Here is a 14136-nt window from a genome sequence, read left to right on the forward strand (position 1 = left end):
ATGATGACAGGTTATTTGCCAAACCTACCACAAAATAAAATCAGAAGGTAGCATTAACTCAGAATGGGGATTGGGTAGGAGAACAGATTTAGATATGATAATGTTTTTAAAAAATTATTCTTTGGTGAAAATAGTACATATAAAGAAGGCTATTCATTTGATTTTTAGCCAATTTCAAAGTGACACAAATGTCTTATGAAATTCACCATTTTCTTTATGAATGTGTAGTGTCTCAATAAAAATCTTCCAGTTTGGAAATTCTGATGAAATTTAACAGAATTACTGGGTTAGAGGATACCTTTTATTGGATTTGGTTCATGAGTCATGTTAGGAGGTCAATCCTTCAAAATTCATCACAATAGAATCATTCATCACAATAGAAATTTCCCAAAGGAAGGAAAAGAAGAATGTGTTTTAAAAAGGTAGGATCCTATTTTAAGTTAAACTAGTATAATATACATAGTAATAGCAGGTAGACATTTTTATAAAGCAAGACAGGAGAAATTAAAATATAAAAAACACAGGGTATACTAGGTTCATAGGCATATCAAGAAGTGCCAAATGATAAAATTATGCAAAAAATTACATAAATAATCAATCATACCCAGAAAGCCAAAAAGCATAATTGTAAATAAATATTACAATGCTTTTAATGAAAATGAAAAATGAAAAAATTAAGTGCTTGATCCTATAACCAGGCAGAATAGTGAAACTGAGATGAGATCAATATTTAACATATTCAGACTATGTTACCAAATTTTTCAAATTCTGGTGACTTAACTCTCCCTTTGATTTTCTGATGGTGTTAGAGTATTCTCATAAAAAAAAAATGTAAAGAGGGTAAATTTAATAAAAAAGAGAGGCTGTAGCGTCCACAGCACAGAATTCAGTACAAGAGTGAGGTCTCCCCGCAGAATCATAGTCAGTGTGTGGGTGTGTGTGTATAAAACCCAGAATGAGGTCCTGATAAGATCGTGGGCATAAAAGTTAGACAGACCTGGGTTCCAATTCTGGCACTACCCATTGTGCAACCCAGAGAAAACGATCAACTTCCCCTATCCTCAATATTCTCACCCATATAGTGCTTATGATAAAGATTACATAGCACAAACATTTAGTTCAGTGCCTGGCTCATAATAGATGCTTGATAAATGTGGCACTGATGTCATTATCATCAGAACTTTTAGTGACAAGTCAAGAAGCCTACAAGTGCAAAGTCCCACTTTCTCTGGCCCCTCTGTGGTGGGTTTGGGTGGCAGGAGTTTAGGACAGAAGGATGGCTACCAAGGTCAAACTTGAAGGCTTGGTTTTATCTAGGCTCTACAGTATTGCTTTTTCAACTGTAACAGCTGTCTTCAGGAACATGTTATTAAAATAATATCCTAATACCCTTAAGCCTTAAAAATCAATGTAAGGAAGCTGCTGACTTGCAATCTGGTCCCTCGTCACAAGAAACTGTGGAGTGAGCTATGGTGAGCAGTTTGTAAAAATGCCATCTTTCTCACTACATAAGAGAATCAGAAATCAGATCAGAGAAGCTGGGGAAGATCATCTCATGAGAAATGAAAATGAATAAGTTCTTAGAGGGCAAATACTGTTTTATTTAAAAGGTGGTAAACCATGATGGCTATGAGATCAAGCTTTGGAGTCAGAACTGCCTGAGTTCAAATCTTGGCTCTACCATTTAAGAACTTTGTGACCTGGCAAGTTACTCATAGTTTTTATTATCTATAAAGTGGATTCAATCATAAGTAAGTATACTTTTTGGAGGTGTGACTGGAGAACCAAATATAAAAAACCTGTGCAGAGCCCTTAGTCCAAGGCCAAGCTCAATAAATGGGAGCTTCTATTACAATCAACTTCAACAAGATCATCAGCAGCAGTATCTTCATTATCATGTCTCCTTGTTTTTCTGTTACTGAACAGAGTGTACGGCATACAGCAGGAGCCCAACAAATGTTGTCAAATACAAATTAAACACTATCCTCCACATTTTAGAACACTGAACAAATCTGAAAGATAAATTTTGGCTACTCCTCCTGTTAAAGATAAATTAATTCAAGCAAAGGGAACAGAAGTAGCAGTGAACTTTTCTTGATCTTTATTTGTTTGGGCTTGCCAGAAGTATGGAAAAAGTAAGCTCCAGGAACTGTCTTTCATCTTTTTGCTGCTCTTTGGTCTACCGAGTCTCCCCATACAGAGCACTAGCTTAACAGGCAGTATTTCTGCTGCAGAAACACAGATCTAAACTATCTAGCCAGCCTAGGAAGCCAGTTATTCCTGTTTCCCAGCAGTTCTGTACTGAATCAATGGTGAGATTTGAGGCATGCGCCACTGTTGCTGGCCAAGGTCAAGGGGTAGCCTCCTGAACTTAAAAGCTAGTACACTATGATTCCTTACATTCTTCTATGTAAAAAGACAGATTTCGGCAAAGAGATCAGAACAGAGGTCATCAACTTCAAAGTAATCAATGTTCAAAGTAAGTCTGCCCAAGTAGGTACGGGGAACAACTACCCACACTGCTTAATGCATGGCAGAAAATAACTAGCATCATTGGAGGCCACCAAACCTGTGATGGACGCAGGGAGTTGGGAGGGAAGGTGTTGAGCCATTTCATTTTTAAAAGTCACAAGCTTCTCTTGATTTCATTCATTCGATCTGCTTTTCAAAGGCAGCTCTTTTGAGTAAAACCATTCCCTAAAGTTATCACCTGTTTCTTTAAAACACACATAGTCACATAGTGGAGGAAAAAAGATTCCCTCCTCCAAGGTAACTCATGACACCACTTTCTGAGTGAATTCTGAGGTTAACTGTTAATCTCGACTTCTTCTTAGGCGTAACTTAGGTTTTAGTTAAACTACTCTCAACATCTGCTTCTTCCTGTGTTGACTTTTCGGATGAGCTAACAAGGGTTCTGTAGTGAAAGCACATAACTTACCAAACGTCAGTGCTAAGAAGGGCACCTGATCTGAAATTGGCTGACCTTTTCAGATGTGATTCCTGAAGTAAGGAATAGCCTCACTTGCTGAAGTAACAAACCACAGGAGTCAATGCTAGACTATTTTATCCTTGTTGTTTTTAAATCCAGGTTCCCCACGATATGTTGGAAACTACACTAACTAAACAATTTCATTTCCCACAGTTTGGGCAAAATATGGCCTACCAAAAATGTTTGCTGAACTGCCTTTTTCACTGATGCTTACGCTGACTCTTTGCATTAACCCAAAGTTTTCAGGTAGAAATAGCCACAATTATGGACACTAGTACCTGAATGAGGGTGAGCCAGAACGTGAGTACTTAAGGAAGGTCAAAGCAAAAGCCAGCTCATACTCACTGATCCCTTACATCTATCTTTTTGCTTTCTCTGTATTATCATCTGTTCCCATAGATACTATGGTGCTTTGCATATCAGGGGCAAAAAGAATCATTGTAAAATGAAGAACAAAAGTGCTTTCAGCTTTAACTCCTCTGCAGCCATAGTTGGGTGAGAAAAGAGTTAGGAAGAGGCCTTGCATCTCTCCCTAAAAATAGCAGTTTATACACTGTTTGTTCTCTGTGTCCCTTTGGAATCATGCATGATCACTCAGTTGACAGATTCTCCAAGATTAAAGCCGATTTGCTATAACAAACAAACAAAAAAGAATTTTTAAACACATCTGACTTTTCTGAGTTAGGATTTTATACTGCATTATTGAAAAGAAATAATATAAAAATAAAATTAAAGAAAGAGTGGGTGGTGATGAGTACATACGAACTGATGGGAAGATTTCTATTTATCTCTTACTAGTGGCTTAAGCACTAAGAGACCCTATAAAAGAGACTTGGCAGTTGTGTCGTGTGAATCCACCTTCAGGGGTCCCAGGGGCAAATTCCTTCCTAGGAGAGCCTCCCACAATGTGAGGTCATAATTACCTACAATGATCTCTACAAGTTGATCTGTCCGGATGAGGTCCCATTGCCTATGCGGTAAAAAGCTGTCATTAGACTTTTCCACCAGCTGATGTGCTGGCGTCTACGGGGCAATAGAGGAACACAGAGCACTTTGGCAGTGGATTTGATGCTGTGAAACTCACAACAACTCGAACCTCCCCCACAATTCGCTCTGCACTAGCAAAACTGACAACAGATTTCCCTCTGTCCTCACAGAACATAAGATCTGTCCTTTTTTAAGGTCCTTTGTATATAACCAGAAATGAACTCCTTGCAATTACTTTTAGTTTTACTTCCCCACATATTACATGAGATACATATTCCTTCATGATTCCAGTCAGAAATTAAACCAGCTAATTGACATTGTAGAAACCAGTGACAAAAGATATTTACATCTTTTAACTGTTTACAAAGTATTTTGTGCATAATGTATGCACTAATCTAAATACTCTGAAGGCAAAGTCAGTCCTAGCTATAAGTTAAGAAATTACAGTTCTATTTTCCACAAATTCATCTGATTGGCAATTGACATATAAATGTGTTAATGGGAAAGAAATGGAGAACTTTTGCCTTTCACTGTACTTCTGTATTCTTTGAATTCTTTCCAAGAATGTACTGCTCTATTACTTGTGTAATTAAATAAGCATTCAAAAAACCTTTTGAAAAATTAAAATTGTTTAAAGATACACAAAAAATTTTAGAGAAAAATTTGGAAGGATATTGCTAACAGTGGGATTGTTGATAGCTATTAGGTCTATAGGTGATATTCATGCTTTGTACTGTGATGCAAAGCATAAGATACAAATTAGCAATAATTGGCTAGTTTTGTTATGTAATAAAAAAAGAATAAAATATTTGTGTCACAAAAGAAAACTGGAAGCTTCAATGACAGATATATATTAATCTTTTTAAGTACTATCTCTACTTCTAAATATGCTTTCATATATAGTTTATATTTATCTATTAAACATTCACCCCATCAATCAAACCTATATATTGACTCCTAACTTTCTAAATAATCTATCATTTTTCTTCTTCAAAAGTTCATTTCTAAAGTTTTCTAGTTATAAATCAGTAATTTTATTCCATTCTTTCTTTGTGGATATTAGGCCTTCTGATTCAAAGAATACAGAAACACAGTCAGCAATAATTAATAATAAGAAAACAATTACAAAATGATCATCCTGAGTCATTCATGTTATCCAGGAGTCTAATGTGGGAAGGGAGGGCAGGATTTAGGGACAAGTAAATGGGAAGTGATGGGAAGAAAGGATGTAGGGAGACTAGGAGAGTGAAAAATGTCATGGGGAGTGGAGATCAGTTAGCTAGATTGAACTGCATGAAACTGCCATATGCATAGGTCAAAAAATTTGAATAGTGGTAATTTAATATGGTTCAACCAAATAACTGCAATAATAATAACAATAATAAGAGAAGGAGTAAGAAGGAAATCAAGGTAAAAGTTTTTAAAGTCTTCATTCTACCTGACTCCTGCTTCATTCAGTGTGTTATGGATGTGATAACGATCTTGCAGATATTTCTTAAGAAATTCTACTCTTCACATATCCAATTATCTGTCAGTGTTCTGAGAAGGAGGAAGAAGTGAGTATTTCACATATTTACCTTCAAGATGGGAGCCATAAAGACTGACAGACCAGTCAGAATAAACACAAGGGTTCCAGTGACTCTTTGTTCCCTGAAACCAAATCAAAAGATTACCAATCTACCTTTTGTTTTCATAAACATGCTTTTGCCTTTTCACCTTCAGAAAATACTATACATTGATGGAATCACTGTTTGGCTAAGACAGCAAAGGTGCGGATATCATATGTAATTAATACCTCAAGGACAGCATATAAGCTTAACAGAACTATAAAATTCTCTTAAAACTATTGCAGTATGTGATTTGAATTCATCAAGAAAAAAGTGATTCTGCTAAGTCCTTTGTCCTTTTAGAATCAGGAGAGAAAAATCACTTGCTCTGGGTCCATCAATTACTGGCCTACTTGAAGCCCTTATTTTTTAAACAACTTGTACTGTTGTGTAATTACACCTTCCTTCATAGGAGACAGTTATTACATCGTCCCACATTCTAATTAACAAACAGCTCAGGGAAATTTCCTAAGTGCAATAAATCCCATCAGTCTCATTTCCAAATCTACAACAACAAAAGCACTTTTTTAACAAATACGATTCCCATACAACACCCCCTCCCCCCAAGAAAAATCACCCGCTGTTGTGGCGTGGGAAACGATGGCTCTGTCACGTGAGCTATTCACCCAAGCTCTTAGGGGCAGAGTCCGCTGCAAAATACGCAATAAAGTATGAAGGTCTCATAAGAGCTCTTCATGGCTACTCAGATTTAACTGCTGGAGGTCAAGGTTTCTCAGTGCTTATGGGATAGAAAATGAACTGGAAAATAAGAATTCCTCTCCTTTCACAGAATCTTTTTTTGGCCGCGCGGCTTGCGAATCTTAGTTCCCTGACCGGGGGTCGAACCCGGGGCCCTGGTAGTGAAAAGGCCGAGTCATAACCACTGAACTGCCAGGGAATTCCCTCCTTTCATAGCATCTTGAGAATCATAAGCAGACTCAAGAGTTTTAGGGAGTCTCAACAGAGCTGAAAAATTAAAGGGTCTGGCTATATATATATGATTGTGATAGAGTATGTACCACAGCACTAAAATGACCTGCATGTTGAAGAAAATGAATGACCTGTCTGCGTTTTTACTCTGCATAATTTAGTCTGCTGTTAATCAAAGGGAATGTATGTAAGATAAAAAGTGAACTCCAGAAATTATGGAAGACTCTTTCACATGAAAATTTAGTCCTTTCTAGAACATCAAGTACAGGAATAAATTATTCATCACCAGCCCTTTCTCCTCCACATTTGTCCGTTTCCTTCTGACTGACACACAGATGTGAGCATGGTATGTTCTATGGAGCCATTTTTCTCTGACGTAACACACCTCACTCCTAGGAATTTTGGTTGTTCTCCAGGTGCAGAAGTCTCTGTCTCCATCTTCAAACTGTCGATGTGAGCAATGGAGATGACAGTAGCAGCCACGTACCACGGAAGGGCCATGAAGGAGCACACCACCATGAGGATGGCCACCCAAAAGAGATCCAGGTGATATCCAGCTCCTTTCTGTAGCAAGAGGTCACAAAACCATGTGAAGAAAGCACTCATACTGCTATCTAGTCATACTTCCAGATGGGAGTTAAGATTACCCAAAGAAACCAATTCGCTTTGCTTGATACACATACCTACCAGAAGATGAGGTCCTTGAATGAGACTTTATCTTCCTCATACTATCCCCCTAACAATTCAACGCAAAGCTGCCACATGACACACCTCCTCTAGCCTGATTTAAGTCACAGTTTATTATTTGCGTATTGTGAATGATTGTCTCTGCATCCAATTACATAATTGGAACAATGGAGATATAGAACTACCTTGAAGAGTTACTGACATCCTTCAATGAAGTAATTGAGGCAAATCACCTTGTAGGAACTTAAATGGCAGTGATAGTTACAGAGTAGAAGCTCAATAAATGGTGACAGTAGCAATAGTAATACTGGTTGTTTTTAACATAAACAGGATAGGTACCTTAAAAACAGGCATGATGCCTTCTCTGCTTGACTAGCAATATGCTGTTCACGCAGACAGTATTCAGCACATGTAGACTAATGATGTGAGAGCAACCTTAAGACAAGCAACCTTAACACTTATATGTGAAATCTAAAAAAATGATACCAATGAACTCACTTTCAAAACAGAAATGGACTCACAGATATAGAAAACAAATTTATGGTTACCAAGGGCAAAGGGGGGTGGGGAATTAGGAGTTTGGGATTAACATATACATGCTACTACATATAAAACAGAGAACCAACAAGGGCCTGTTGTATAGCACAGGGAACTATATTCAATATCTTATAATAACCTATAATGGAAAAGAATCTGAAAAAGAATAGATTTATATATATATATATATAAATAAAAATACATATACAAGTATATATAAAAAATACATATAAATTATAAAAAGCTGAATCACTCTGCTGTACACCTGAAACTAACACAACACTGTAAATCAACGACACTTCAATTAAAAAAATAAAGACAAAAAAGTACATAGAAGACCCTTTCTCACCCTTAATAGTACATGAAAATAATTGTTTAACAACCTATGAAACATTATAATTAAGGTAATTGTACCTCCTTAATAAGAATAGGCTGATTTCAAACATTGCCAGATAGTCACAATAACATTTACTGACTGGAAGAGCAGACAATGTAACAAAAGGTCTAGCTCTTTTACTCACTAAATAAATATTGTTCAATGTGTCCACAATGTTATTCTCTGGTTGTATTTCTCTGCTCTATTTATGAAGAAATCAAATACCTAATACCCCTACGGAGCCTGAGAAAACAGAGCAGTACATTTTCACAGCATGGAAGCAGCAGCGCCAAGAGGCTTAGCACGACCAATCTGAGGAAACAGAGAGGTTGGCTTTAAAAAATGAGAATGGTCTTTACACTAGGAACCCGGTGACTGTTATCATTCAGATCCTGTTACAGTTACTCAGAACGCTGCTCTCTTCTCACTGAAATGCCACGATTTCACCCCTGGCTGGCACACACGGGTCTAATCATGTTCTCAGAGAACTCATCGCAGCTGACACAGAAAGAAAAGCGTAATTTTTACTTAGTCCAGGTTTGGCTAAGAATGAAAATCTCCTTGAGAGACAAATAGGTGGATACATATTCAGAAAACCAGTTCACTGCAGTACAAATGGTTTGAAAGCATAAGGGTTTGAACTGGGAGTGGGTTAAGGCAGTGGAAACGGGGCCAAGGTGAGGATGAACAGAAATAACTTGTTCAGTAGTGACTAATGAGGTGAATATCCTGCTACATGTGGGGTCTCAGTCATTCATTCTTTCAACAAATTCTGACTGCCAACCTCATAACCAGCACAGGCTTGGATGTTAGTGACATATTTGCAAATAAAACAGACAAAAATTCCTGAGCTCATGGAGTTTACATTCTATTGACAGAGACAACAATAAACAACATAAATAAGTAAACTATACAGTATCTAAAACAGCAGTAAGCACTAAAGAGAACTATGAGAAGTTGGACTTGTACTCTGAGTACCGTCGGAAACCACTGTAGGGTTTTAAAGGGAAGGACGAGATGATCTGCTTATGTCCTAAACACCACGGCTGCTGGGTTAGGAAGAGACTGAAGAAAACAGTAACCAATTAGGAGGCTGGTGCCATGACCCATGCAAGAGACTGTCATGGTTAGAACCAGGGTGGTACCAGTGAACATAGCAAGAAGTGGGTGGATTCTGGCTCTTCCTTAAGGTGGAGCATACAGGATTTGCTCACTCCTGCCTGTAGATGTGCTGGCCATTCATGATCTGGCCTCTGTTTACATCTGCAGCCTCAGCTTTGACCTCTGCCCTACTTGGATCCTATATCACGGCCACTTTCAACCATATGCAATTCCTTGAATATGTCTTACTCACTAATGCCTTTTGTGTCTTTGCCCATATAGCATCTCTCCCTGGAATAACCTCTCTTTTCCTTCTTTCCTTGGCCCAGCCCTACTCATCCTTAAGACTTAAATCAGCCTTTTTTTTTTTTTCTGGTAGCTTTTCCTTCCTCAGCCCAGGTGAGATAGATGAGTTTAGTTAGGTTACATCTCCTCCTTTATGTTCCCCTGTCTATCACTTTACACTTTCCTCTATCACAGCACTCATCACACTGTTTTGAAATTGTAGATGTGTTTATCTGTCTTTGATATCAGACTGTAGGTAACATGAGGAGCTAGACTGTATCCTGAATACCTAAGCAGAGTACATGATGCATAGTCAATGCTCAATTAATTAAAAAGTGAATGACAAATAGCATGTATACATTCTCGAGTGGCAACTATAAACTCTTCATTAGCTACACAAAAAATTAAAACTTATTTGTTAATCGGTAGAAATGTGAACCTTTTGGAGGGGGAAGAGGGGAGGTGAACAACATCTGGAAATACCACATAGTTTCAAGCCTTATTTAGACTAAATCACTCAAGACCATATTAGAGGTACCAACATGGTAATCAATGGGCAGGATCCCCAAATCTTGTCACCAAGGAAACTGTTAATAACCTAAGGATGTGCACACTGGCCAGATCAACGGGTCAAAAGAAGACTGACTGCAGCAAAGTCATGCATGTTACCCTGAGCCACCTGCATGCTTTCTTAAACTATTTCAAGTAAAACAAGTTTGAGCTAGATATCCTGGAGACTAGCAAAAAGGGGCCGCATAATACCAAAGAAGGTGGAATGAGGATTTCAGAAAGTAGAATACAAAGGTAACCGCAAAACCGCCAGAATAAATAAAAGTTCTGGGACAAAATAATTACAGACACATAATTACTCTGCCTCTTGACATCACTCCCTTCAAAAAGTCTTCCTTTCCCTCAACCACGTTGAGACTACTTGATGCTCTTAAAAGGAAGGGGAAATTATCAACTTGACCTGAAGGTGCTGCCTGATTTGCCTCTGCAGAGCTCCCTCTCCAGACTCAACCCTCCCTCTCTCACTGCAGCCACACTGGATTATTCTGGTCATTCATTCCTGCCGGGTTACCGCCTCTTATAAAGCCTGTTCATATACAGTGATTCCTGTGCCATCCTGTGTTCCTCTTCCCACCCAGTCTCACTCAGCTAATCCTACTGTTGTGTGAGATCTCAGTGTAAGTGCCACCACCTTCGAACTCCCAGCACCTTGGGACTAGGTCAAACCCTCTCTTATAGACTCTTAAAGGACCATGACTTGTCTTTCGCGGTACCAGACACATTTGCAATGTCACAGTTTGCAGGATTACTGGGATGATGCCTCTCTCCCTCAGGGACCAGAGGCTCCATGAGGACAGGGACCATGTGCGTTTCTGTCCACCACTGAAACTCCAGCCCATGGCACTGTGCCCGCTACAGAGCGGACACTAGATAAATGTTCACTGGATAAATGAATGCATGTTAATTCATCTGTTCCATGGCACTCTGCTAGACCCTAGAAATAAAATTATAGCTAATGACACAGTCCTTGCCCTCAAGTTGCTTACAGAGTAGTAGTAGAGGTGGACAAGTCATAGGCATTCTCAGTACCACAGTGTTAAAGGTCTACAGCAGGGGTGAGCACCCAGGAGGGGCACTCAACTCAGCCCAAGGTCAAGGATAGTTTGCAGAGGAGGTGGTACCTAAGCTGAGTCCTAAAACGTAAGCCATAACCAGCTGGGAGACACAAGATATGGAGACGCAGGGGAAACTAACAGGCAAATGAGCTACCATTTTGAGAAAATTAAATAGAGTTGGTGCTTAGGAGGAGATGGGAAAGGTGGAAAATAAGGCTAAAGAAGTTAAGAACTTTGATGTTTTGTTGAAGGCTTTGGAATTCTTTCTATCATAAGAGCGATAGGAAACTACTGAAGGGTTGTAAGCAGGCAAGTGATGTGATCAGATTTGTGTTTAGAAGGAGGGCTCTGCTGGATTGTAGAAGACGTGTTGGAAGAGGTCAGGACTGGAGGCAGAGGTGACAAGCCTGACAAACGCTGCCATAATCCAGGCTTGAGATGATGCAGTTCAAACTAAAGGAACAGTAGTGGGGAAACACAAAGGACAGAAGGGAGAGATTTTAAGGGGACTGAGAGTCCAAAGAGGGAAAACAATGAATTTATTTTGCCTAATTTCAATGCTTAAGGCTTACAATGTCTAGTATGGTGTCCTACACACAGTAAACACTGGAGATATGTTTGTTGAACAAAATGATAAAAGCAATGCTCCAAAATTCATGGCGCCCCAACTATTGCCATAAAGACCCCAGAACGCAAATGGTTATGTTAGAGAAGTTGTTCCTGCAAAACAAACCTATGTGTGTGAAAATGAGCCACTTCTAAGGTATCTCTTTTAGCTACAAGTGTCTGAAAAACTAGATTTGAATGGAATGAAAATAATATTCAAATATTTGGCCCTTTTTAATGGAAATAATACTGTACGAAATACAGAAAACAGCGTTTTTTTCTAAAACGCCATGTGACATCTTTTGCTCCTCACCCCTCCTCCCTACTGCCTCTTGCCTTCTTCAGATTCTGATCATCTCTCTCCCGGATTACACAGCAGCCGCCTGACCACTCCCTCCACCCTCTCCTCCTCTCTAGTACGTCTCCCATCCATCCTTACTGCTGCCAGAGTGAGGGTCTAAAGTACAGCTCTGATGCCATCCACCCAGGCTGGCATGCTGAGGAAGCAGGGGAGGCCAGTGGGAGATGAGCGGCCCAAGCAGGACGGAGTGGGTCCCACGAGCCTGGCTCCCCACGCCGAGTCTCCTGCATCTGAGTCTGTGATGGGGGCCCCCTCACGGGTTCCTGAAACGATACCATTCCCTAAACGTGCCCTGCACATTATGTGCCACTCTTCAGACTGGCACTGTTTCTGCATCTCGACCTCTGTTTAAATCCATCCTGTCCCTTCAAGGTCCACCTCAAACTCCCAGGCTTCCTTCACCTCCACTCAGCAACCCTCGGCTCTCGATGCCGCTCTGGCCTCAGAAGCCCCTGCTTTATTCTTGTCCCTGACAACCCACTCTCCTCATTGCTTTCCCTGCCCAAAAATCCTTCAGTGGCTTCTTGTTTCACTTAGAATAAAACCTAAGCAGTGTAAAATTATCCTTAAGGTTCTACATCGGTGTTTCTCCCCAGAACTATTTTGCGCACCAGGGGACACGTGGCAATGTCTGGAGACATTTTTGGTTGTAACAACTTGGCGGGAAAGGGTGCGACCAGCATCTAGTAAGTAGAGGCCAGAGGTGCTGCTAAATAGCCTGCAATACACAGGACGGTCATGACCAACACAGAATTATGCAAAACGACAATAATGCTGAAGTTGAGAGCCTTTGTTTTACGGTGATCTGGTCCCACTCCCACTGACCTTACCTTGAATCACTGATTCCCCAAGGCTCCAGTTACACTGACCTGTTATCTGTTCCTCAATACGCCAAGCTTTCCACCCAGGGCCTTTGCATCTGCTCCTATCTTTGCTTGGAAAACTATTTTTTAAATAAACATTCATTGAACACCTATGCTAGGCCTTGTGTTAGATAAAACAATAAGAAAGAATATCTGCCCTTAAGAGGTTTACAGGTTATTAGTTGAAGCCAGGTGTGGAAGCAAATAATTTACTGTATGTGAAAGGTACAAGGCACAAAGAAGGCAAGGTCATTTTCAACCTAGGGGTGGATATGAGTGGTGAATAGGGGAAATCCACTAAACTCCTTCAGGGCAGAGACCATACCTTAGAACAATTTTTATCTTTAACATCTAACACAAGCGTTCCATACAGAGCAAGGATTTAGTAAGCACTCAAAAGGTTAAGTATATCCTTTAAAGTTTATAAAAGTCCTTGTCTTCATGGATATAAACCCAAAAATGTCCTACTTTCTGAAACTGGAGATTATTTTAAGTACAACGATAGCAACTGAAACTTTACTTCCTTTTGATATCGTATATGATTTGTTAATACAGAACAAAGGTCATTCAGGAATAAATCCACAGAAATCAAAATCTATGAGAGACAAAGGTTAGACTCACAGTTTACATCTGATAAATAGATGATAACAAAGGAGTCAGGAGCAGTACACACACACGCACAGACACAGAATAAACATTCGTGCTAGGAGCCCCCATGATTCAGAGAACAAGATGGTTTATGGGGACACTGAGAACCATGACACAGTTTCTCCCACCAAGGGAGGGGACACAGATTTGTACACAAATTATAATGTATTTTAAACAGAGATTCAAAGAGGTTTGAAAAAGACACCCAAGAGCACAGAGTGTTTAACTACGTCTAGTGTGAACCCACAAAATCTTCCCGCAGCGATGCCATCTAAACAGGGCTTTGACTAACATAAGCACTCACTATGAGAACTGGAGATGGGCGGGCAGGTTCTTCAGTTATCACCCAGCTCATACGGTGCAACAGCTCTGAGAACCATGTGGCCACAGATAACAAAATTCTTCAAGATGTATTTACTAAGTCTACCTTATGGAAGTCATTGTGATGGGCCACACGAGAGCTGGAAAGAGGACTAAAACATGGTCCTTGCCTTGAAAACGTTTGGCTCAGAAAAGAAGATAAGGTAATTACAC

At 39.6% G+C, this 14136-nt stretch overlaps 1 protein-coding gene across 9 annotated transcripts in view; it reads right to left on the reverse strand.

The window, feature by feature from the left end:
* SLC4A4 (solute carrier family 4 member 4) overlaps positions 1-14136 on the reverse strand; it is a 437388-nt gene that overhangs the window by 15779 nt on the left and 407473 nt on the right. For all 9 annotated transcript variants that reach the window (XM_082463732.1, XM_082463733.1, XM_082463734.1 and 6 more), the window contains 2 exons: positions 6899-7077; positions 5554-5626 (listed from right to left, as the gene is read on the reverse strand). In XM_082463732.1, coding sequence (XP_082319858.1) covers positions 5554-5626; positions 6899-7077 — 252 coding nt within the window. The remainder of the gene's footprint in view (positions 1-5553; positions 5627-6898; positions 7078-14136) is intronic.

Source organism: Balaenoptera physalus (assembly GCF_965194825.1).
Source record: "Balaenoptera physalus genome assembly, chromosome: 5".
NCBI lineage: Eukaryota > Metazoa > Chordata > Mammalia > Artiodactyla > Balaenopteridae > Balaenoptera > Balaenoptera physalus.